The 25,214-nt window shown below is 33.6% G+C and overlaps 3 protein-coding genes across 3 annotated transcripts; 2 read left to right on the forward strand and 1 right to left on the reverse strand.

The window, feature by feature from the left end:
• The first annotated feature begins 946 nt into the window (after positions 1-946).
• Positions 947-2,959, forward strand: LOC139890855 (pentatricopeptide repeat-containing protein At5g48910). Its single transcript, XM_071873784.1, has one exon. The coding sequence runs from the start codon at positions 962-964 to the stop codon at positions 2,846-2,848; it is 1,887 nt and encodes a 628-aa protein (XP_071729885.1). The 5' UTR covers positions 947-961; the 3' UTR covers positions 2,849-2,959.
• A 4,309-nt stretch (positions 2,960-7,268) lies between these two features.
• On the forward strand, positions 7,269-12,998 carry LOC139890856 (phosphatidylserine decarboxylase proenzyme 2-like). The gene is made up of 21 exons (XM_071873785.1): positions 7,269-7,586; positions 7,669-7,748; positions 8,748-8,772; positions 8,868-8,927; positions 9,034-9,102; positions 9,186-9,278; positions 9,366-9,416; positions 9,522-9,605; positions 9,691-9,782; positions 9,907-10,062; positions 10,176-10,260; positions 10,389-10,500; positions 10,818-10,918; positions 11,008-11,055; positions 11,140-11,286; positions 11,370-11,465; positions 11,974-12,048; positions 12,132-12,224; positions 12,327-12,413; positions 12,506-12,556; positions 12,640-12,998. Exons 1-21 carry the CDS (start codon positions 7,377-7,379, stop codon positions 12,784-12,786), a joined length of 1,962 nt encoding a protein of 653 aa, XP_071729886.1. The 5' UTR covers positions 7,269-7,376; the 3' UTR covers positions 12,787-12,998.
• Positions 12,999-13,733: 735 nt separating this feature from the next.
• LOC139890857 (uncharacterized) lies at positions 13,734-17,355 on the reverse strand. The gene is made up of 6 exons (XM_071873786.1): positions 17,039-17,355; positions 16,538-16,749; positions 15,423-15,740; positions 14,676-14,750; positions 14,518-14,592; positions 13,734-14,439 (listed from the first exon to the last, which is right to left on the reverse strand). The coding sequence occupies exons 1-6, from the start codon at positions 17,262-17,264 to the stop codon at positions 13,891-13,893; spliced, it is 1,455 nt and encodes a 484-aa protein (XP_071729887.1). The 5' UTR covers positions 17,265-17,355; the 3' UTR covers positions 13,734-13,890.
• Positions 17,356-25,214: the final 7,859 nt, after the last annotated feature.

Here is a 25,214-nt window from a genome sequence, read left to right on the forward strand (position 1 = left end):
TGTTAAAAAAGTTCAAATCAATTACCAGGATCCTTAACCCAATACCCTAAACAAATCTATGTATTCATTCGCTTTTTGGAGATTCGTAGAAGATTAGCATACATTTTGTCTACGTCGGCACTTAGTTACCTATTTTGATGTTCGTGGAAGTTTTTGCTTATTTATTACGATTATTATGGACTTTTTTTTTAAAGCATTATTATGGACTGTTAAGAACTCTTTGTTTCATATGGTCGTTATTATATATGTCCTCCCAATAAGAACTATTACGTACGAGACAACCACATACTTTACTTTAAAATAAAAAATGCAAAGCATAAAAATATCCGTGCAACGCACGGGCAATGCTTCTAGTATACATAAATATGCTACAGTAATAGATAACATAAATATGGATTTATTGTTCAAGCCCGATTTTTTTTTTTTTTTTTTGAAAGGGAAGTAAGTTTTATTAAAATAAAAAGAACACGAAACAAACTAGCAAGGAGCTAGACAAGACACGAGGCTACAAGCGACCGCACCAAAAAAAACGCACAAACAACCAACAAACACAAAGCTATAGGAAACACAATCACGAGGATATTAAAAGAACACGACACAACAGCTAATTAGACTATGATTCCGAATCTAAAGACGCGCAGGAAGAGCAGCCTGAGCAGCAATCGATATCCTCTTCCGAGTCTTTCATCACGTTCTCGATAAGATATCTATCTTGCCATCGAAATTTATCCCGAAGCCGATTGCGTTTCATATTTCTCCTACCCCACACATATTTAATGAAATGACTTTTAATCAAAGGATGAGCTTTTTTCCCCTTAACACGAAAACGAGCTACCGTGGTATATGTTAAACAAGGAGACACGTCATGTAAATCATCAAAATCTCTTCCGATTGGGCTAGGATCACCCGCATGGTATATGTCAAGCCCGATTTTTAATGTTTCCAACCTAATTCGTTAGCCATGAATTCAACTGTTCTGCAATCAACCAGTCAGTCAACACACCCATCAACTTTCTTTCCAGAATTCAAACAATGCAAGACCAAACGGGATGTCATTCAAATACACGCCAAACTCATAAAGACGGGACGTATCCGGGACCCACTTGCTTCTGCCGAGCTTATCCGCTTCTACGCCCTTTCTGACCCACAAAACAGAGATATCCGATATGCACGTCAAGTGTTCGACGAAATGCCCCAACCAAACTGCTTCTCTTGGAACACACTCATCAGAGCCTTTTGTGATACCGACGATACATTAGAATCTTTACATCTGTTTAAACAAATGGTTGAGTTTGTACAACCCAATAAGTTTACGTTTCCGTCTGTGCTTAAAGCGTGTGCGAAAACGGGTAGGATTGAAGAAGGGAAGCAAATGCATTGTGTATTGTTGAAACTTGGGTTAGATAATGATGAGTTTGTGTTAAGTAATTTGGTTAGAATGTATGCCATGTGTGGTGCTATGGACGATGCTTATATGTTATTTGATATGAACAATGAGATGGAATCGGATACAAGTCAAGTTGTTTTATGGAATGTGATGGTGGATGGGTATTTGAGGCTTGGTGAAGTTGAAAATGCGCGGACACTGTTTGATGAAATGCCTCAACGAAGCGTAGTGTCATGGAATTCCATGATTTCTGGGTACGCACAGAACGGATGTTTTGTCGAAGCATTGGAATTGTTTAGGGAAATGCAAATGGAAGATGATGATGGTGTAACACCAAATTACATTACTTTGGTTAGTGTATTACTGGCGGTTTCAAGCCTTGGTGCACTTGAAATAGGGAGATGGGTGCATTTTTATGCGGTTAAGAACAGCATAAAAATTGATCCGGTGCTCGGTTCTGCGTTAATTGATATGTATTCAAAATGTGGTAGCATCAATGAGGCACTACAGCTCTTTAATTCTCTATCACAAAAGAACGTAATCACTTGGAATTCGATAATCACTGGGCTCGCAATCCATGGTCGAGCTAACGATGCTCTTGAGCTTTTCACAAAAATGCAACAAAGTGGGATCTTACCAAATGATGTAACATATATTAGCGTTTTGACCGCTTGCAGCCATTCCGGTTTAGTTGACAAAGGGGTTTCAATTTTTAACCAAATGGTTTGCACCGAAGGGCTAGTACCGAGGCTCGAACACTACGGATGTATGGTTGATTCACTTGGTCGAGCTGGTCGCCTACAAGATGCGGAAAAACTCATACTCGAAATGGATGAACCAGATGATGTGGCACTAAAGGCCTTACTTGGTGCTTGTAAGAAGCATGGAAACATAGAGATAGGGGAACGAGTGGGGAAGCGTCTTCTGGAAATAAATCCAGAAGACGGGGCCCCATACGTTGCTCTGTCCAACATGTACGCCTCTATGGCGAACTGGGACAGGGTTGCGGAAACAAGGCTAAAAATGAAGCAACACGACGTTCAAAAAGATCCCGGATGTAGTTGGATCGAGGTTGATGGTGTGATTCACGAGTTTGTTGTTGCGGATGAATCACATACGAAAACTAGCAAAATTTATATGATGTTGGAAGAAATGAGTGAGAAGTTGAGTCTGTGCGGTTACAAGCCGGACACAACTCAAGTTCACTTAAGGATGGATGATGAGACGGATAAAGAGTCGGTTTTACGGTATCATAGTGAGAAGATTGCGGTTGCTTTTGGGTTGATTAGCACGAGCCGTAAAACGACTGTTAAGGTGGTAAAGAATCTTCGAATATGTGACGATTGTCACTCGACGATTAAACATGTTTCGAGGATATATGGACGGAGGATTGTTGTAAGAGATCGAAAACGTTTTCATCATTTTGAAAATGGATCATGTTCTTGTATGGATTATTGGTGATAAATGGTGGAGTGTATGAATTACAAATTATACTTGTTGTTGTTGATAAAAATCGTAAATGAAGTAGTCTATTACGATTTACGAGTAGTAATAATTTATCATATACCATATACAGGGATTAACTCCACTTGTTAAAAGATTGATTCAAATCGAGCTTAAGCATATTTTTATATTTAAAACTTTTTTTTATCAAGTTAGAACAAAATGATAAGTGTGAATGAGTGTAAATGAGTCTTTCAATTATATACATTAATTATTAATTATTACATCATTCTTGTTATTGTTATTATTTATACGTATAAATTATTATAAATAATATATAATATAATTATATATTATATAACTATTATAATATAATTATAATAATATAATATAATATAATATAATGTATAATATAGTGAATAATATATACAACCATATACTCCGTAACATATTAAATATTCATATAAAATACAAATACAAAATAATAAAGTGATGATTATAAATTTAAACTCGTCGTCATGTAGGTAGGTAATCGAATCTAATATCTTGAGCTCGAGCTTGACTCCTTCGATATTATACAAGTTCGAGCTTGACTTATTATAAAGCTCTAAATCCGCTTTGTTGGTATTTATTTGAGGATAGCGAGGCACTTGTGTTTGCAAGTTATCATAAGGGTTACCAAACGAGTTTGGTGTAATTGGAAGATTCCGTGTGTTTGGTGTAAACAGGTTTCAATTTTGCTATTGAGTTTGGATCATTTGATTTTTTCGATTAATTGACATTGCAGAGAGAAATATATAAGATGCAGAGAGAAAAGATAGAATTTTTTTGCAAATAATTTGAAGATAGAAGAAAAGAAGTTATAACGTTGGAAACAAATATATTCATTTGGCACGGGATCTCAAGCGTCAAAAACAATCAAATTAAGCGTCGTTTGAGTGGCGTTGGTTATAAAAGGATTGTGATATTTCTGTTAACAAATTTGATACATCCACTACAAATATGTATTAGATATTTATACAGTATATACGATTTGATATATATATATATAGGTTAAACCTATAACTCACCAACATTTTTGTTGACGTTTAAAGCATGTTTATTCTCAGGTGAATATTAAGAGCTTCCGATGTTGCATACTAAAATAAGGACAAGATTTGGAGTCCATGTTTGTATGATATTATGTAAAAATATATGTTTTCTAAATTGTCAGTTCTTAATGACGGAATCGTTAATTTTCCACGTTTTGAGAAATCGATGCGAGAAAAATGTCCTAACCCCGATATCTTATAAATCAATAATCTGTAACTAAGGATGACAATGGGCAAAAAAGACCCGTGAACCGCAGATACCCGTGCCTGTGATGGGCGGGTATGTTATAAAAAATTGTATTGGCGGGCACCGGCCGGGAAATGTTGTACCCGTTGGCGGGTCGCAGGTATTTCATACCCGTCACGGGTATAACCCGACCCGTCAATCCGTGATGCCCATTTGAGCTACCCGCGGGTTTACCTCCATCGAGTAGCGTGTACAGGCAGAAAAATTTACCCGTTAGCAGGTAAACGGGTACTCGCGAGTAAAAAAGTTTTAACGCACGATTTTCGAATATTAAGGATTCATGCGTGTCCCCGACGAGTGATTACCTAATCGTAGCCTCCCAAATATGAATGTTACGGCAATTTGGTAAAAAGAATAACAATAACGATAACAATACGGGTTAAGGCTACTCAAGGGTCATATATATTTTTATTGTCCCAATGTAGGCCATATACCCAAAAAATACTATTATAGGCCATAAACTTTAAAAAAATGTGTTAATGTAAACCAACTTAACTTGTTGACCTGATAAATAAGGTTGTTCGTTTGACTTTTTTTCCCGAAACTTTGACTTCGAAATTCGGATTCATTTCTTCGATTTAACAGCTGTAAATTTACAGATAGTTTCACGAAGAGATTTCGATCACATCTGTATTTTGACATTTCGCTATAGCCTCTCAGATTGATCTGGTGCTCAAATCGGGCACGATTTTTGGTGAAGGATGAACTAGAGATCAAACTCAGTGAATTTGTTGTTGATTATCAGTTATGATGATGTGCGAAACTACGTTTGATGTTATGATTCACTAATCTGAAGTCAATTTGTTAAGAGAATCATCATTGATCGATTTTGTAGATTGAGCTTCAAAAAAAGTATACTTTTTTTTGTTCAAATATAAGCTATATACCCAAACAAATACTAATGTAGGTCATATACTTTCAAAAAGTGTATCGATGTAAACAAAAATTGACCTGTTTAGCTGGTAACATGTCACATTTGTTTACATCGATATACTTTTTGAAAGTATGTGACTTACATTGGTATTTTTTTTTAATATATGGCCTACATCATGACAAAAAAAGTATATGATCTTTGACTAAACTTAATAGCAATAACATAACAATAATAATAATAATCTTAATGCTTATATGAATTTTGGTCTATTTTTCTACAAACATATAGGCCTTTATTTATAGTGAAAATCAAAGCCTTACGTTTGCTCCCACTTCCGATGTGGGACAAATGCCAAACCTTCTAGATTTCGCATCAAACAAGCTACTTTGAGATTAAATATCTCATTCACCTTTAATCCGCTTTGGACACACTTTAGTTTATTGTAAATCTCTTGTCAAGGACTACAAAACCCACTAAATGTTTATTAATACATATCAATTTATCATATATTAATTAGTGTCCAAAGTTGGTGAAGTGACACTTGTTTTTGACCAATTTTTCCAACAATCCCCCACATGAATGGAGATCGATCTCAGAAACAACAATATTCCGATTAAGTTTCATCGATTGAATCTTGCATACGATAAGTAGGTGTTACCCTTTGAACTTTCGCTTGTGAAAACGCACTCAGTCTACTGGCTCTGAGTAGACGGCGATGTCTTTGAACTCGTCTGCCGTTTGTGTAGGCGACAATACATTTCACACAATACTCTCCCTGGCAACTTCAAGTCCTCATAGTTATGTTCGTTATGGTCATGAACATTAGCCTGGTTCTGCGAGAGCTTATCAAGTATTGTGCCCCAACAATACCCTTCGAAGCGACCCCACTTCTCTCTCACATAGGTGATACACCACCGAATGGCTACTGATTAATCACACATGGTTATTTCAGTTGAATCATTAAAAGCCATAGGCTTATCCTCTTACATGTCACTTTTAGGAATGGACTAGGAAGTCTACTCTTAATTAGTAAACTCCCTTTAAAAGTTTAGGGGTTGCTAGTTTAGTAATTAACTCCCCTACAGTGACCGTCGCCAGTTCATACAAGTAGGTTGTCCTATTGAACTCAGATCTTGGGATCTCCAGTCAACTGAGTTAGGTTTTCCTTCATATAAACTTAACCTTTCAAGGGCTTCAGTCTCATTCCCACGCACGACTCATACACTAACTCTCTGCTTAAGCCTTTTGTCAGCGGATCCGCAACATTATCCTTTGACTTCACATAGTCAACAGTAATAATTCCACTAGAGATTAGTTGTCGTATTTTATTATGTCTACGTCTCAGATGTTTATTCATACCATTACACATTGTAATATGAGCTCTACCAATCACCGATTGGCTATTACAATGTATACATATGGCCGACACCGACTTAAGCCATCTTGGTATATTTTCAACGAATTGACGTAGCCATTCTCCCTCTTCACCAGCTTTATCTAAAGCGATGAATTCTGATTCCATCGTGGATCTAGCAATAACCGTTTAGAAAAAGCTAACGAATGACCTAAGGGCACATGATAAACCCAATTAATGAATTAAAATTTTCCAAAATTAATATAAATTATAATTAATATTTCTGTATAAATGGAAATCATGAGTTTAATAAATAAAATTTAAGTTATAAATGGAAATTTTAAATGCATTTATTCTTCATTATCTTATGCTCTTAGGGTACTAGTTAGCCAAAACCTAAGACCATCTTTATCCCTGAAGGGGATGATGAGCGTGTTACTGGGTGAGGTGGGGTGCTTGATGAGCGTGCTGACATACCGGTGTGTAATGGGGTGGAGTGTTAAGTGGCGTGTTGGGTGATGTGTTAAAATCTGATTGAAAATTGGGTGAAAAAGGGCATAAAAACTAATTAAAAAGTGGGGAAAATACCCAACACGCCTAAAACTTTTACGTGCTCACTTGATGCACTTGACCAACACACACCAACACGCCTTGTTATGGGGTGCTAGTTGGCGTGTTGGCCCACACATACACACCAACACGCCCATTAAAGGTGGTCTAATAATAATTGTCTTTCTTGACTTCTTTGGTGGACCCCGTCATATAGTGGTCTAGGTGGTCGTACGAATCAATACCAAGTCAAAATCAATATCATATCAACTGCCACCGATATCCGACAAAAATAACTTAAAGCTTCCATAATCAACCTCTCCTTTAAATATTTTTGCAGATTCTAAATTCCTTCTTTAACAAATTCTTTCAATTTAACTCCAAATTCAATTCAATTCAATTCAATACAATCGCAAACAAATCAACAAAACATGGGACACGGAAGCTCAAAATCAACCTCATCTGACGACTCAAATTCGAAATCAAACACATCACGCCGTGAAAGAATTAAAAACAAATTTCACCTTCATCGTCGACATCATCGTAGTGATCATTGCAGCAAACGCGGTTCACGTTCGCAGCATTCGAAACTGACTAGTTTTGATGATTTTGCTGGCATAGCTTTAGTTACGCTTATTGGTGTATGACTTTCATCCTCTTAATGCATGTGTTTAATTTTGCTGTTTGTATTGAAACTTTGATTTTAATTTGTGTTTTTTGTAGGCTGAGATGAAATTTAGGGATAAATGGCTTGCTTGTATTTCAATTGGAGAACAGACGTTTAGAACCGATATCTCTGATCAGTTGAGCTCTTGTGACACTTATAATTTTCAATATACTTATATATGTATAAGTATATGTATAGTGTTTTAATTAAGTATATCTCTAAATATTTTTTATTTTTTAAAACAAAAAACTTTGATGAATGTTATTATTTTAGTCATAAAACGCTCAAAAAATAACATTCATCACTAAATATCCTTTTTACATGTTCATATTTTCATATGATATTGACCTTCATAACTAAGGTGATTTGTTTTGCACTTAATTGACTTAATACAATGGAACTTAATATGGAAAGTTATTAAGAGGCGTTTGTTTTTGACTTAACAAATACGATGCTTCTTAATTTTAAAAAATCAAAAAATTGTGGTTTTCCATTTAAGTCCTCAGTTTTTAATAACTGCTATTTTAACTGCCTTACATATAAGGTTAATTTAGTAAATGTAATTATTCTGACAGTTATTCAGTTCAAAAAACAAACAATAATTATTTATACGTTGCTTAATTTTTTCAAACATCATATATATACATACATATATATATATATATATACACATATATATATATATATATATACATATATATATATATATATATATATATATATATATATATAAATTCAGACAAAAGGACTTAATAAGAAAAAAAAAAAAACAAACGGGGCTTAACTTTAAAAAAAATAAAATTACTTCCCTCTTCCCTAATAAAATTTACTTCCCTCTTGATTAACTCCTATATGTATTATGTATTATGTATATATGTATATAAGTGACCACTAATCAGTTGGTATGTTGCATTTTCATATTAACATGTGTTACTTGTGGAACACTAATAAAATTGATGATCAAACCATTATTCATAAAGATAAATAATATTTATTTTATTAATGGATAACCAAGAAAATAATCTTCAATTTTACCAACTCCATACCGAGTCATTATGGATGTGCAAAAGTTTGAAATTGATCATCGTTCGTTGGTTCATGTTTTTCATTGAATTTTCTTATTATCACTTTGCAGAACCAGCAAGCCTACATGGAACTCAGTGAGTGAATTTTTATTATAGATGTGCTTGAGTCTGTGTATAAGGTCTTTTAATTACTGTATGACGTTTGTAATTTGTATTTGGTGATATTACAGGAGAAAAAGTTTCTTTTGGAACGGAATGGGCCTCATGTTGCTAAAATAACCGTTTTTGAGGTTTGTTGAAAAACTAATAGTTTACTTACTGTGTAGTTTTTATGCTTATCGTGCAATTACAATCTACATAAACTGCTTAACTTCTTCAATTTTGGTTGTGCTGAAGACTAATAGATTATCAAAGAACAATCTCGTTGGGTATTGCGAGGTGGATCTTTTTAATTATCTTAGTCGAGTAAGTTCTTTCTTCAAGAAACGTATTCTGAAGTTATTTATGTTGACCAACTATAAATCATTAATTTTTTTTTTATTATGCAGGATTCAGATTCTGACATTGAAGTGTTTGACTTGTTGGATCCATCATCTTCCAATGTTGTAGTTGGCAACATATCTCTTTCATGTTCTATCGAGGTATGCCACAGTCACATATGTTTGCTCTGTATAAAGTTGATTTTATGCAGTGTAATTCGTGTAACTTTTAGTTTTTATGTTGTTCAGGACCCAATCGAAACAGAGAAGAGTTTTGCAAGACGTATTTTGTCGATTGTTGTACGTCTAATATATCATTTTCTAATTTTTTGCTAATTTTTTTTTTAATTGATGTATGCGTACATAGTAATGTCTTCTTGTTAACGCACACTTTTGGTTATGCAGGATTATAACGGTGATGGACAATTGTCATTTTCTGAGTTTTCAAAATTAATAGATGCATTTGGCAATCAACAGGCGGCAAAAAAGGTTTGAATCATAAATCTGTGTGTATGTGCATATAATTTGAAAAAAATATAATATATCGAATCTGCATGAATAAATACTTGACCAGAAAGAGGAGCTGTTTAAGGCAGCTGATGAAAATGGAGATGGTGTTGTTAGCATGGATGAACTGGCTACACTTTTAGCCGTACAACAAGAAAAGTACGTCATATGATATTATGAAATCGTATTGTTTATATTAGGCCTCTACTGTTTTCACTGTGTTTTACTCTTACGAACTTGAACGTAGCTTATGGTTTGCTTATTTTTTGTTGCTTGCTTGCAGGGAGCCGCTGATAAATTGCTGTCCTGTTTGTGGGGAATGTTTAGATGTTTCCGATAAGCTGAACTCGATGATTCATATGTCACTATGTTTTGATGAAGGAACGGGAAACCAGGTTATGACTGGAGGCTTCTTAACTGATGAACAGGCTTCCTATGGGTGAGAATATAGTAAAATTTAATTTATTTTTGGAGTAACAAATTATCAAATTTTTAATTCGAAGATTGTTTTGAAGAGTCGGTCTCACGTAAATAATTGTTGTTTCTTTCTAGTTGGATGTTTAAACTTTCTGAATGGGCTCATGTCTCATCCTATGATGCCGGCCTAAATTCTGGTTCCAATGCTTCACATATTCTGGTACTCTTATCTCTTCATATATGTATGTCTAAATGCTGTGTGTGTATATCGCCGTTCATAAAAAAAACAAAATGCTGTGTGTATGTGTTATGAAACTATGATATCTTAGCAACTGAATTGACGCACAGGTTTTTGACCGAAATAAAAAGAGGCTCGTAGAGGAAATAATTGATGGAAAGATTGTGTTATCTTTGAGAGCCATTTATCAGTCTAAAGTTGGGCTTCAGATTATGGACAAAGGTAATATGCACAGAGTCAAATGGGTAAACTTTATAATCATCGATAAATTAAACGCTTTGAACGGGTTAAACCTATTAGGAGCGTTAGTTATTATTATTATTATATATATATATTATATATTATTATAACTTATAATAAGAAGTGACATAAATGCTCCCGGGTCAGCCCGAACCAATATATTGTGACATGTAAACACAACTTGTTCTGACCCGTTACTCAATCTGCGTGGTTTTCCACCTCTAGTGTGGATATTATTATAAATCCAGTTCATAATGTATTTAAACGTACTACTTGTCTGGTGGACCAATGGGGTGCAGGTGCGAAAGAATTGTTGCAGAGTTTATCAGAAAAACAGGGCAAGAAAATGAATACAGTTGAATCTGCAAAGGATATACCAACATTTCTCAAATTCTTTAAGGCATGAATTTAACGTTTTGTCTGTTACATTAAATTCACCATGTTAAAGATATTTTCTTCTCTAATTACATTGCTGTATTTATATACTAGGATCAAATCAATATGGCTGAAGTTAAATACCCTTTGAATCACTTTAAGGCAAGTCAAGTTCATAATTACCTTTGTTACTAGACGTCATAATTATATTACCGGAACTTTCAGTAACAAATTATATTTATGCAGACATTTAATGAATTTTTTATAAGAGAATTGAAACCTGAAGCAAGACCGATCGCCTATCGTGGACGTGATGATATTGCTGTTTGTGCTGCTGATTGTCGTTTAATGGCATTTAATACAGTTGAAGAAAGTCTCAGATTTTGGATTAAGGTATCATTCACCACTTTTAAGTAAAATGTGATTATTGATTTGCAATATCTAATGTGATTTGGTTGTGTTTTATAAACGTGTAGGGTAAAAAGTTTTCTATTCGAGGTCTTTTGGGTAATTTACCATGTTCCAGCTCTTTCATTGGTGGAACCCTGGTGATATTTCGATTGGCACCACAGGTACGTAATATCTGATTTATTTGTGCCCATTCCAAGTAGAGGTGTCTATTTTGGCCCAATTATATATGAACTGTTTAATCTGACTTATTCTTCCTTAAGGGGTCATATGGGTTGATTTAATTGGGCTAATGTAGAACAGCTTAAATGGTTTGAATGTGTCAAATGGGTTGAAAGCAGATAAAAAATATTTGTTTATAATGTTTACAAGTCAATACCTCTTGAATCATTCTATTTAGAAAAAATCTATTATCTATTATATTTGTTACAGAAATAGTTTTAATCAACATATTTTAAGACAAAAAAATATATGAAAAACGCGGGAAAGAAATTCTTTTTGGTCGTCAACTAATCCCAACCTACCCGTTTAGATATATTGACCCGTACTGGAAACAACCCATTTCATCTCGACTCCATTTTGACCCATAATTCAGCCTGTCCAGCACCCCTTTAACAACAGGTTGTTCTCCTTTTTTATGACTCTAAAATTGAAGTTTTTACAAAATTTCAGGATTATCATCGTTTTCATTTCCCAGTTTCTGGGAAGATTGAGCAGATTGTTGACATACCTGGAAGCTTATATACGGTATGTTCAGGGTTACATGATAACAAATGCACTTGAATTTTTTGTTATCATTTCTAATTTTTTTAATATAAATTATTCTTTAGGTTAACCCCATTGCTGTAAATAGCAAGTATTGCAATGTGTTTACCGAGAACAAACGTGCTGTGTCTATTATATCAACTGCAGATTTCGGCAAGGTTTGTCACGTTCACTCCTTTGTGGCAAATATAATGTTTTATTGTAGTTTCATAGAAAGATGAAGATATAAATAAAGATTAATTAAGATATAAAAAATTTAGGTAACGTTTGTGGCAATTGGAGCAACGATGGTTGGCAGCATCACATTCACTAAAAAGAAGGGAGACTACGTCCAGAAAGGAGACGAGGTTCTAAATTACGTCATTATGCTAATTACTTTTTAATTATTTTCATCATCCCGTTTTTAATTCTCATTCGCGTATCAAATTTTATTTCACAGTTCGGGTATTTCTCGTTCGGTGGAAGTACAGTTATTTGTGTCTTTGAAAAGGTTAGTTACTTTGCATGTTTACAATCTATATCAACTTTGTAAGCATGCATAAACATAATAATTTTATCACTAAACTTTTGCAGGACTCGATTGCATTAGACGAGGACCTTTTGGCTTACAGTGCAAGATCAATTGAGACCCTAGTTTCGATGGGAATGCAATTGGGCGTCTCTATTAGAAAACGAGCTGAACTCCCGTTGCCAGAGATTAGAAACATTACTATCTTTTAGCTTTTAAAAATATGCTTAATAAACTCACAATTGTTCGGTTTTTATCCGGAAAATATCCGGTTTTTATGGGAATGCAATTGTCCGGTTTTTTATTAACAGAAATTGGCATAATGAGCAGGTCAAACAGGTTGAGTAGCCAATCAAAAAGTTTTGAGTCAAACATATAGTATAGTAACCTTGTAATACGGTTCAGATGAGTTCATGTTGGTGGAAGTCACAAACACGTTTTAGTTTGCTTTTCAAAATTAATAACATTCATATAATTGATTAAAGTATTTGAGAAATTTATAAACACTACATAGTGAATGAACAAATTCGAAGTTAAAACAGAGGTTGCAAAGATTGCTAATCGGGGAGTACTCACTCGGGACTTTTAGGGAGTACTCGGCAAGTCAGAGAGTACTCAGATGTTGACTAAGTTTGACTTTGACCGATTTTAACCCGGTTTGGCCAATTTTGATTGATTTCCAAGTTTGACTGAGTTTGACCGAATACTTGCCGAGTAATTCTGAGTTATGAACACTAGTTAGAACAAAGCAGATTTAAAGGTTTAAGCATTTGGGAAGCTTCGTGTGGTTTTTCACCCTATTGACCCTAGTCTAAATGGGAATGCAATTGTCCGGTTTTTACCCGGAAAATATCCGGTTTTTTTCAGTATCTGTGTCCGTTTGGATCCGGATCGGATCCTAGATCCGGAACCGGATTTTCTTATCCGGTTTTTATATGATCCGGTTTTGGATCGGACAGGTCGGATCGTGTTCAGTTTTTTTGTGCACCTCTAGGTACACCCATAATCATTTTTTTTAAATGATTTAAAAGAACTAATAATGCAGATAAATACATTTGAGATGACTTCAACCGTTTACCACAAACAAATTGAAGTGTAAATAACTTCATTAAATAATACTTACTGTAATACTGTAATAGCATTATATTATAGTAAAACATCTAAAAAGTATACATGTCTGGACCACTTGATTAATCAATTTCAGTTAGCCTAATGGCCTAATCAACACATAATCATACTTCAGTCTCTAACATACAGCAAACGAAAACAGCAAAGTCTCCATTAATGTGTGCTTAATTGAAACAATTGCCCAAAATCTAAACATATTTTCCCCTATATTTTTTCTTAGGATCCTTACTTTTTGTATCCTGATCATCAATCAAAGGAAACTCAGGACTAAAAACTGCAGCATGAAGATTACCTTCCTCCAACCACTTAACATGATTCTCCTTAAATTCCAAATGTTGTAACCTAGCCGCCTCTGCTATTTCATCCGTATACGATGAAATCTTCACCATTGTCAATAATACCCTGCTATAACGATAGCTTAACATCTGTTCACAGCTGGCAATTAGCTTGAAACAGGGGTGTTCTGGGAAATTAACATCGAGTGTGTCATTATCTCTTAGCACCGGATAAAAGTAAACTAAACGACCACCCATAACAAGCATTTTAGCTGCCATATCAAGTAGATCGTGTACACATTCTGCTAAGCTGTACGCAGCTGTCGATGGTATGTGGCCAGTTCTTTTGTCATCGGGAACTGTGTACGGGCCCACAACCCCTTTTAGTAACTTTCGGCCACCGGACTTTCGACCTCCCGCACGAACACCATATGGAGGGTCACATATTATTGCATCAAACACCTAAGGGAAGAAGTCAATGTAACTAATTGCTGACTTTCTAAAACATGGCAAACTGTAACATATAAGATTTAATTTTACCTCTTTTAAGCCAGGCCGCCAAGGAGGAAGGTTATTATCTGCTCGTAACAGAGAAACGGGCATTTGCAATCCATACTGTTATAGAAAAATCAACAAGAAGTTTGATCGTTTTAGTTTTCTCAAATTAGATTTTCAAAAGATGTTAAATTCAAAGTTACCTGTTTAAAGTTACTCCAGACATTGCAATCTGGTCCACGACCATCACGCACCACCCGGATATCAATATCTGCTCCCTGAAAGATTTAAATTAGTGAAAGATAAACATAAATGGATGGTCAGATAAACATAAATGTTCATAATGAGCAGGTCAAACAGGTTGAGTAACCAATCAAAAAGCTTTGAGTCAAACATATAGTAAAGTAACTTTGTAATACGGTTCCGTTGAGTCATGTTGGTAAAAGCCACAAACACATTTTAGTTTTCTTTTCAAAATTAATAACATACATAATTGATTAAAGTATTTGACAAATTTATAAACACTACATAACTAATTCGAAGTTAAAACCAAGGAAGTACTCGGCAATTCGGAGAGTACTCGGATGTTGACTAAGTTTGACTTTGACCGGATTTGACCAATTTTAATTGATTTTTCGAGTATTCCCGAGTTTTGACTGAGTTTGACCGAATACTTGCCGAGTACTCCCCGAGCTGCAAAACCGAGTACTCGCCGAGTAATTCCGAGTTCTGAACACTTGTTAGAACAAAGCACATTTAAAAGTTAAAAGCATTTGGGACACTTCGTGTGGTTTTTCACCCTATTGACCACTCAACCCATTTGACCCGTTTCCTTTCTAACTAAGCAACTACAAAACCCATTATTTTCTTAATGGTCATAATTGCCACCGAAGAGTCTAGTCATCATGAAATTGTTATATATTATGCCAAATAGGAATATAGTTACAAACCATTGTCATAGCTCCAAAATGAGCTGCAGCAACCAAAATGCTCCCTGTGCCAACAAACGGGTCATAGACAAGTTTCCCAGGCATGGTTTGTGCTTGGTTAGCCATCAGGAAAGCCACTTCTGCATCCATTGCAGTTGGTCCCAGATACGTACGACTCTTCAACTCGTATGTAGGAATCAGCTTCCTATCAGCAGCACCAACCTCTCGCCCAAAAAATATTCTCTTGTCAACAACAGGTGGAAGCCCATTGTTACATCCATAATCATCTGTCTCAATTAGCCAAAACTTGTGTTCTGGATTCTTCAAGTCAACTCGTCCCTGAAATCATTTATCATCATCCATCACATCACATCAAATATGAAAATCGTTAAAAAAAAAACTTTTACTTAATAGCATGTGAATCACGGAAATCAATTTATCTTGAGAAATATAGCAGTATAAGTTGTTGAGTAAATTTAGTGGACACAAGTAACCGGTATCAAAACATGTGTAGTTTCATATAGATGGGGTGTAAATGGTAAGTTACCAGTTAAACCAGGTCAGTTTTAGTACGAGTCACAGTAGGGATGTATAAATTTTCTTGAGCTTTATAAACGATAAATGTTTTTAAAAAACTAATGCGCTAGATATGAGTAGAAAACAATAGGTAGTTCTATTAGATGTAAAACACACTTCAGGTGACTTCCAAGCCCATATATTAAACGGGGAAAACTGCCCCTTCTATCTAGACTATGGGCTTTTACTTTTTTTATGAATTTAGCTCGGATTCCATTTGCCTCTTAATGTGAAGGGGTGTCAGATTCTACGTCTCCTATAAACAGACCAATTTTCAGATTAAGTGACAGAGAAACAAAATTTTACTTACTGCATTAAGAGCTGTACGGAAATAGATCATTAAGTGGAAAGTAAACAGACCTTATGTGTCACAATCAAACAAATAATATTAACGCAACAAATATTTTTGGAAGACATGCTATTACACGAATACATGCTAGTATAGATTTGTAGTGTGGTAACATGTCTTCTTTTAAAGCTTTAGAGCAAATTTATAAGATAACCAGTAAAACTCGACAATACAATGTAAGATGGTACGAGTATATATTTAAGCAATATACCTGAAATGGGATGTAAGCCATCCCCTTAATACGAGCTGTTTGGTCCTTGAAACTCATAGCCTTACCGAAAGTATCAATTATAATCCTGAAAGTGCTATCTGAGGTTAAATACGGCAACTTCCGATCATCCGGATACTTATTTATTGCTTCTTTTAATTCCTCATCTGAACTTCCCTCTCCCCATATCTCATAAATCCCCTTCACAAGAATACCTATAGATTCAAAAAGGATATATTTAAAGCAAATTAACGCTGTACACGTACATCAAAATTAGTTACCTATAATGATTATTTGCAATAACCTAAAATGAGATCATAATCACCCATATATAATGATAAATTAATAATTACAATAGTTCAGCTCATACACAACACTTGAGGTTCTTATAATACAGAAACTAACTTTAACAATCTAATCAATTATCATTAATTGACATTCACATACAATCTAATGAAAAAATATTAAAAAAAAAAAAAAAAAAAAAAAAAAAAAAAAACATACTTCGATTGGCAATATTGCGAGCGATATCTTCAGAAGGAAGATTAACGAAATGGAAAGGGGAATCAGGGTGATGATGTTGAGGAAGTTTCCATTCAAGTGAAGTGTTGTTTGAATCATTATCATTAAGAATATGATGATCGAATGCGCCGAAAAGTTGAGCTAATGATTCGAATTCAGGTTTCCTGTAATCTAACAATCTGTGGTAGAATACGCACAAATACCACATTTTTTATATTTTTGTGATTTGGTGCGTGAATTTGACAGAAACCCTAAATTGGAAGAGTGGTGGGAGGCGGAAACAAAGGGTTTATGTTCTGTTAAACCTCTATCAATGGATTTATTTATTTATTTTTTATTTTTTATTTTGTTTGATGATAAACGAGTGACAAACGAGGAGTTAAAAATAGGAAAAATCTATCAGAGCAAAAGTGCACTTTTTAGCCTAAAAAGTGTAAGGTGACCATGTCAAAATTTGACCTCCAATAATTTAAAATATTAAGTGAAGTGTGTCAAATATAAGTAGTGTCCATCAATTTATTTATTTTATTCATTTTATTTATTTTATTCATTTTATCATATTACATTTAAACATAATATTAATAAAACTAATTTATTTTATTCATAAAAAAACGTTTTATTAAAAAAAGAACACACCGAAAAAAAAACATAAAAATAAAAAGACAAGTACTTAAATAAAACTAGTCTTCGTCGGTTTGATCTTCGTCTGAGTCTTGATTTTGTGGTTGCGGTGGGTTGTCGAACAAAGGCTTAAAATTATCTAGGTACATTCGCTTAAGCCTTGTGAGGAAGTCTCGTTGTTCCGGGTCGGTGATATTTTCGGTTTTCACCGATATGTGACAACCCGGAAATTTCCGAACAAATTTAAACTTGATCTTTATATGTTTCCGACATGATAAGCAAAGTCTGTAATGTTGAAATCTCAAAAACTTTGAACTGTGTTCATATATTCATTTACCCTTCGACTGCTCTCGACGATTCACGAACAATTATGTGTAAATAGATATGTATGAATATATACATATGTGTGATTATTAAATTGAGAAATATTAATGAAACATTAAATGTTTGATTAATATGAAAATAAGTTACGAAGGTTATTATATGACTTGAGAACGTTAACAAAGTATTAGATGAATAATACTTTACATGAACGTAATTATTTCAAGATATTTATCAACGGAATTAGAAGATAATATCAAATGATTGAATTATCATATACATTGTGATATGATTACGGGTCTCTGTTGAGAGGTCCAACTTGATTTAGGAAACCTTTACTTTTTAACGGTATTCAGAATAAATGGTAAAGTGATCTTCGAGTAAGGACAAAGTGTCAAGTAGCGAGAGCTAGACAGATTGGTGGAAATTCCTGTTGAATTCCAATACATGCCTAACATTAATTGCCTCGTGACTTTTGATAAGATAAACTATTTTAACCTTCATATTATTTAATGTAAAAGTAAAATTGGAGAATATAGATAACTTAGAAAATAAATATCGATAAGTTAAGTAAACGATTGTAACACTTGTTTATTGATTCGATTGATTTATAGATATGTTAATTAGAACGTTTGAAAAGTTAAATTAAAAATTGGCGCATAAATGAATCATATCAAATTATGTACTAGAGCGTAAAACGTAAGGTGATATAATAATATCTAATCGATTGAAATATAATTAGTTTTTGAAAAACTAAATATTATATTAGTAAGCAACTATTTCTAAAATATATAAGTTTATATTTTTAAATAATAATATCATTATTTTACAAAGTGATAAAATATAATATTAAATTAGTCGTAAAACGTTTTAGATTTAAAATAGTATTATTATAATATATATTGATAAATAACGAGACGTCAATTTATAGAAGCAAATGACCAAAACACTCAAATGAATAAGTTATACTTTGAGTGGGATAATTTTTCATTGATTTGAGTATTGTTATTGATAAAGGTACATTACATGAAACGTAAAGTACCAGTTTTTTAAGCGTACGAAAATGCGTTCGAAAAACCGAAACCAGTACGTAAGTCTAGCGTCAACGTACAATTCATCGGTGTAAAAATTATAAATCAACTATGCACGAGAATATAATATAATATTTAATTAATTCTAAAAATTAAATAATATATATAAGTATTCACATTACATAAATATTAAATATAATATTTAATTAATTCTAAAAATTAAATAATATATGTGATATAAGTATTCACATTACATAAATATTAAATAATATATATAAGTATTCACATTACATAAATATTATATATTAAATAATATATATAAGTATTCACATTACATAAATATGGTGTCGGTAAGAGATTTGCAAATCATGTGCTGTAAAGTAAGGCCATGCGATCGCATGGCCATGAGACTCAGACCCCATGCGATCGCACGGTGTGGTAGGTGGTGTCGAGTGCTTATAAATCGAACGTTTTTGCAGTTTGTGATTCATTCATTTCAATCATCTATCTCTCGAACCTTTCTATTTATATATAAATTATAATAATTATTATTATTAATTATTATTATTATTAGTAGTATTATTATTATTAGTATTATACATAAAATACTACGACGAGGTCCTGCTCGCATGCTTTCAAAATGGATTTTTCGAGAGGGATAGAGCTAAGGAAATTATGGGTTATAGCTATGGAGGTTATGGGTATGGTTCGGGGGTATGCTCATGAGGACAATCTAGTGTTTATCATCTCCGTCGCGTCTACGTACTTTCCTACAATATTGAATCACGATATTGATACGTGAGCATTCACATCTTATCTTTTATATATTAATAGTGTATCCATGTCTAGTGCTCGAGTATATATGTTTATGCATGCTTGTATGCTTTAATTTTGTCATTAGATAGTTTATGATGAATCACTAATTTGATACATATGCTACTGATATAAAGTATATGATATGCATGTTTTTGGAAAGCTGGCGAAAAATTATTAACTTTTCATTTAGAAATCGTGTGATTTCGATGAACGGATTAAAAGATATGATCAACTGAATTATGGTTAACGTTAATTGAAATTGTGGTTGAAACTGTAAATTAATATTTAAACAACTTGTCTATGAGATTGATAAATTGGATTTTTAAATATTACTAATCGAGTAAATGAATTTCTATATAAGGCACGTTTTGTTTTGTTGATCAATTGTCAAAATTGACTGTCTTATCATGTTTTAAAGTTTTATAAACACTATAATCTGATTTTACAAGTATTGAAAAACTATGTGAAATAATAAAATATGTTCGATTGCCATGATAATTCAAATATAATATAGCTCATGAAATAAATAATATTTTGAGTTTGATAAACAATAAATTCGTTCAATTATTAAGACTTATATTATGTTAATAAACATGTATAGATTTAAAGATCATATTGGGTCAGGTTGACTTTTGAGATGACTTTTGTTAACTTTTGCATGTCGGTCTCGAGCATTAGGATTGTGATACACTATGACCTGACCTAGCTTGTTAGACCTGTATTGACCAACATATGTTCTCTAGGTTGAGATCTACGGTTATTTTGCATTCCGAGTTTCGGTCACATTTCGGTGAATGAACTTATGTGCTGCTAAGGTGAGTTTCATTTGCTCCCTTTTTAATTGCTTTTGCAATCTATATTTTTGGGCTGAGAATACATGCACTTTATTTTAAACGCAATGGATACAAGTACATACTAAATTCTACACCGAGTTTGAACTGAAAATCCCTTAGCTTTGGTAACTAGTAACTGCCGGTTATAAGAACTGGTGGGCGCGAGTAGTTATATATGGATCCATAGGGCTTGACATCCCCGGCTGTTCCAGGTATAGAAACCCTAGCCTGAACTAGAAAACAGACGTATGCTATTTGAGTTTAGTACATGTTGGATTGCGTGTATTGTACATGTTGGTTGCATGTATGTTAAAACAGGGGTACTTATAATAACGTTAAAGTTTAGTTACCAGGGTGCTCAATTTCGTAGAATATTTTGATAAACGTTTCTGGATGAAACAACTGAAATCTTGTGATCCACATTTATATACAGAATATGTGCAACATTAAAACTATGAACTCACCAACCTTTGTGTTGACACTTTAAAACATGTTTATTCTCAGGTTTCTAGAAATCTTCCACTGTTTGCTTATACGTTATACAAGCTATATGAATGGAGTCATACATGCTTTATTCAAGAAAACTTTGCATTCACAAAATCATCACCATGTATCTTATTTTGACTGCATTGTCAACGGATGTAGTATTGTAAACTATTATATACGGTGATTGTCTATACGTAGAAATCATCAGACGTCGAAAACCTTGAATTTATATATATTCATTTATGGTGTGCCTTTTCAAAAGAATGCAATATTTACAAAACGTATCACATAGAGGTCAAAACCTCACTATGAAATCAATGAATGATGTATTCGTCCAAGTGGATTTGGACGGGTCATCACAGTTGGCATCAGAGCTTGAGGTCATAGGGAACCAGAATTTGCATTAGTGTGTTTAACTGGTAATTGTTAGGATGCATTAGTGAGTCTGGACTATGACCGTATCTGTTTTTGCCGAGTTTTACTTATCATTTCTTGTCAGAAATTATATGCTTATCATTCTTAAGTCTAGACACGTTTCCTGCATTTATTGCATACATAGTGTACAGACGAATTCATATCTTAGCATATCTATTACTGTAAACTTTGTTTGACATCTTTCGAAAATTCCTCCGTGATTTATGGAATTTTGGTATTATATATACATATGTAAATTATGTATTAAAGAGTACCAATCTAAATTCTCTAATCTATTTCATATCAAAAATCATCTCTCTAATTATACAAGATGGATCCCTTATCTAGTTCAAATTCCTTAAACTTCGACAGTTATTCCGATATGGATATTCACCTGAACTCCGAGGACAGTGTAACCGGAATGGATCAACCAATCAGCCATCACCTATTCTAGATGAATTGGGGATGGGTTCGTAGCCTACTTAGTCATTGGAGAAAAGAAGAAGGTGATCCCTTCCATCCACTACATTCGCCTCTTGGCGAAGAACTTGAAGCACTTACCGGCGAACCTGTTCGTAATACCATTTTCTCTCTCATCTCTAGAGTATCTCGTCATGATTATATACTATCTCAAATTCTGGATCTTATTCATCCGCTCGTCCGAACCGCCAATCATCCCGGTATAGTAGAAGAAGTCAACGAGCTTCGCACTCGGGTAGTGGCTTTGGAGAATATGGTGCAAAGATTACAAGCACCAGCAGCATCACCGGCATCAACAGTACCACCATCATCAATACCAACAGTATCATTACCACCACCAACAACAACATCCGCATCCCACACCTCAACATCACAATCTGTACCTCGAACATCAACGTCATACGCACCATAGATATTAAGGAATACCAACAACAACAAACGATGAAGTATTGATTCATAACTTCAACGAAGAAATATTCTGCAGAGAATATGTAGTTTCTAAAAGTTTTAGAGATTACTTATTCTAGTTCTAATTGTAAACCAGATGAGTGAGCGAATAGAAATGATAAATTAAAACCCTGATCGGAATGGTGCACGATTTACAAGCTAGATCTGTTTTATCAACAGCATCAACAGTACCGTCAGCATCACCAGCACTGTCAGTACCGTCAGCATCGTCAGCATCGTCAGCATCAGCAGCATCTACAACATCACAAGCTCTGCCAGATCCATAATCACCGAAAACATCATCACTAATCAACAACGCGTATATCGTATCAACGAGTTATGAAGTATTAACTCATTCCCTATGAAGAAATTATATGTATATTTTATATATATATAAATTTTGAAATCAAAATAAATCTTTTAGTACTAAGCTATTACGTGTGAATCTTAACTACTCGGTTAGTTCATGTTATTAATGTGCTATGATGTACATCCTTCGTTAATGACTTAACAATCGTTAACTATAATCTCTGCTTCGACTTAATAGATTCCATTCCATAATAAACCAAGTGTATTATTCAAATACATGTTTAATTGTAAACTTTCATTTTCGATGTACTCGAAACTTTCTGGAAAACATCATTCGTACCTTGTAAAATTCACAAGAATTCCACGAGCACCAGCATCCTTCACCAAGGAATATCAATATCAATAAATAATGAAGTATTGATTATATTCGTGAAATACTCCATGAAAATTATGTAATCTCTAATGGTTTAGAGATTACTCATTTCTAATTTCAGCCAAAAATCAAATAAGCTTAATATGATATTAACTCATTAAATCTGTATTACATCTGAAGAAAATATACATACATATACTTTCATAAAGACTGTAATAAAAATTTCTGGTACGAAATATTACTTGTGAAACTTTCAATGGGTAGGTAATACCCGAAAGATATATAAATTCACAATTAATATGTTACATTCTTCGATTATGATTCAACAAATCATCAACTATACTCACTACTTTCACAACGAGATATATTCTTTCATAGAAATCAAAACAACCATACTCATTCAAATTCAATTACATATTCTGATTTTAACATATAAGAATCCAAGTCAAGATATAACCGATATCATCACTCTCAGATCCCTACACCTTTCAAAGCTATACTTTGACTTCTAAATGTGCTAGAACATTACTTCTATTCATAAAACTCAGAAAAATATTCGTATCATTCAAGACTATAAAACATCATATGTATACATATAACATTCATCTCTCAGAATTATGAGTTTTCATTCTGAAATTCTGAAAAGCAACCAGTCTACGAATCAATACTCTGAATGTTAAAAAAGCTGATGAAGCAGCAAAAACTGTAAACGACTTTAAAAGTTGAAAGTTTGATGATAAAGAATAGTGTGTTGGCAAAGCTCAGAAAAGTTGGAACTGAAAAACGGATTGAGCAAACCATGAAGGAGGCTGTTGACAAATCACAAAGACTAAACCTGCCTTCAAAGAATCCAAATGATTCAGTATCTGCTGAAGTCATTAACGAATACCTTGCTCCTGACTCTAAACTTTTACGGACAAAATCTTTTTCATCATCTTTCGATATTAGAAATTCTAAGTTATCATCGTATCTTTCATTATAAATATCCTCGATATTTCTGAAGATATTTTCATAATTATTCTTATCTGAAATTATTATTCCCCACGCGTTATCTGTATCAAATCATAAAGGAAACTGTTTTAGTTTCTAAACATCTTAAACCTCTGAGTCTAAAGTATGAATGTTTTTGAAGTAATGTTGGGAACTGAAGCATGAGTTAGTATAATATAATGACATTTGATCAACGTGATTAGATTACAGTAAGTCATGCTGAGTCTCTAAATGGAACGTGATGATTCACATTTCATAACGTCATCATGTGCTATGTTACACGACTCTTGTATTCTACTTAACCTCTAAAAATATCAAGAAAATATTTCTTGATGATTCGATCTTTTCCAGGATATTCTGGTAATTTGACAAATCAAGATCTTACCATTACAATTTCCTTCTTAGAACACTAACTATGTTCATTCTGAAATTCATATCTACGAATTCTGGACCATTATGTACGATGTTTGATCGCAAGAAGAGGAAATGAAAGAATGAAGCTCTGAAATAGAAATGGAAGTATAAATCGCAGCAAATATAAGGGAGCATTAACTGTGGATGACAATAATTATAGAAGACAGAAGCAGGGACTTCGAAATATAAAAGAAGATATAAAACCTAACAACAACCCAGAAATTACAAACCATATATATCGATGCATATAGCAATATAAAGACATGGGAGAACTAAAAACACTATAAAACCCAGAGTATATTAGAAGTGAATAGTTCCGACGGCAGATGAAAAAGAAGAATGACAGATATAAAAGTTAAGAGTATATCAAGAATCAGAACTGGATGAAGCATATTGAAGAATGTTTTAAAAAGTATGAATTGGGAAAGAAAACATAGAAGGTGGGAATGTGGAAATAAGGAAACCAAGGGAGTGGATTTATAGCGAAAGATCTGACAGAGCAATCAAGACAGATGATCACCTTTAAAGCGGATCCTAATTTCCTTGATTACCGAAGAATCAAATATTATTACAAAGATTTTCTCCAAATCCCTTGAACTCTAGAAATCAATCCTATCTACGTC

Source organism: Rutidosis leptorrhynchoides, chromosome 2, assembly GCF_046630445.1.
Source record: "Rutidosis leptorrhynchoides isolate AG116_Rl617_1_P2 chromosome 2, CSIRO_AGI_Rlap_v1, whole genome shotgun sequence".
Taxonomy (NCBI): Eukaryota; Viridiplantae; Streptophyta; class Magnoliopsida; order Asterales; family Asteraceae; genus Rutidosis; species Rutidosis leptorrhynchoides.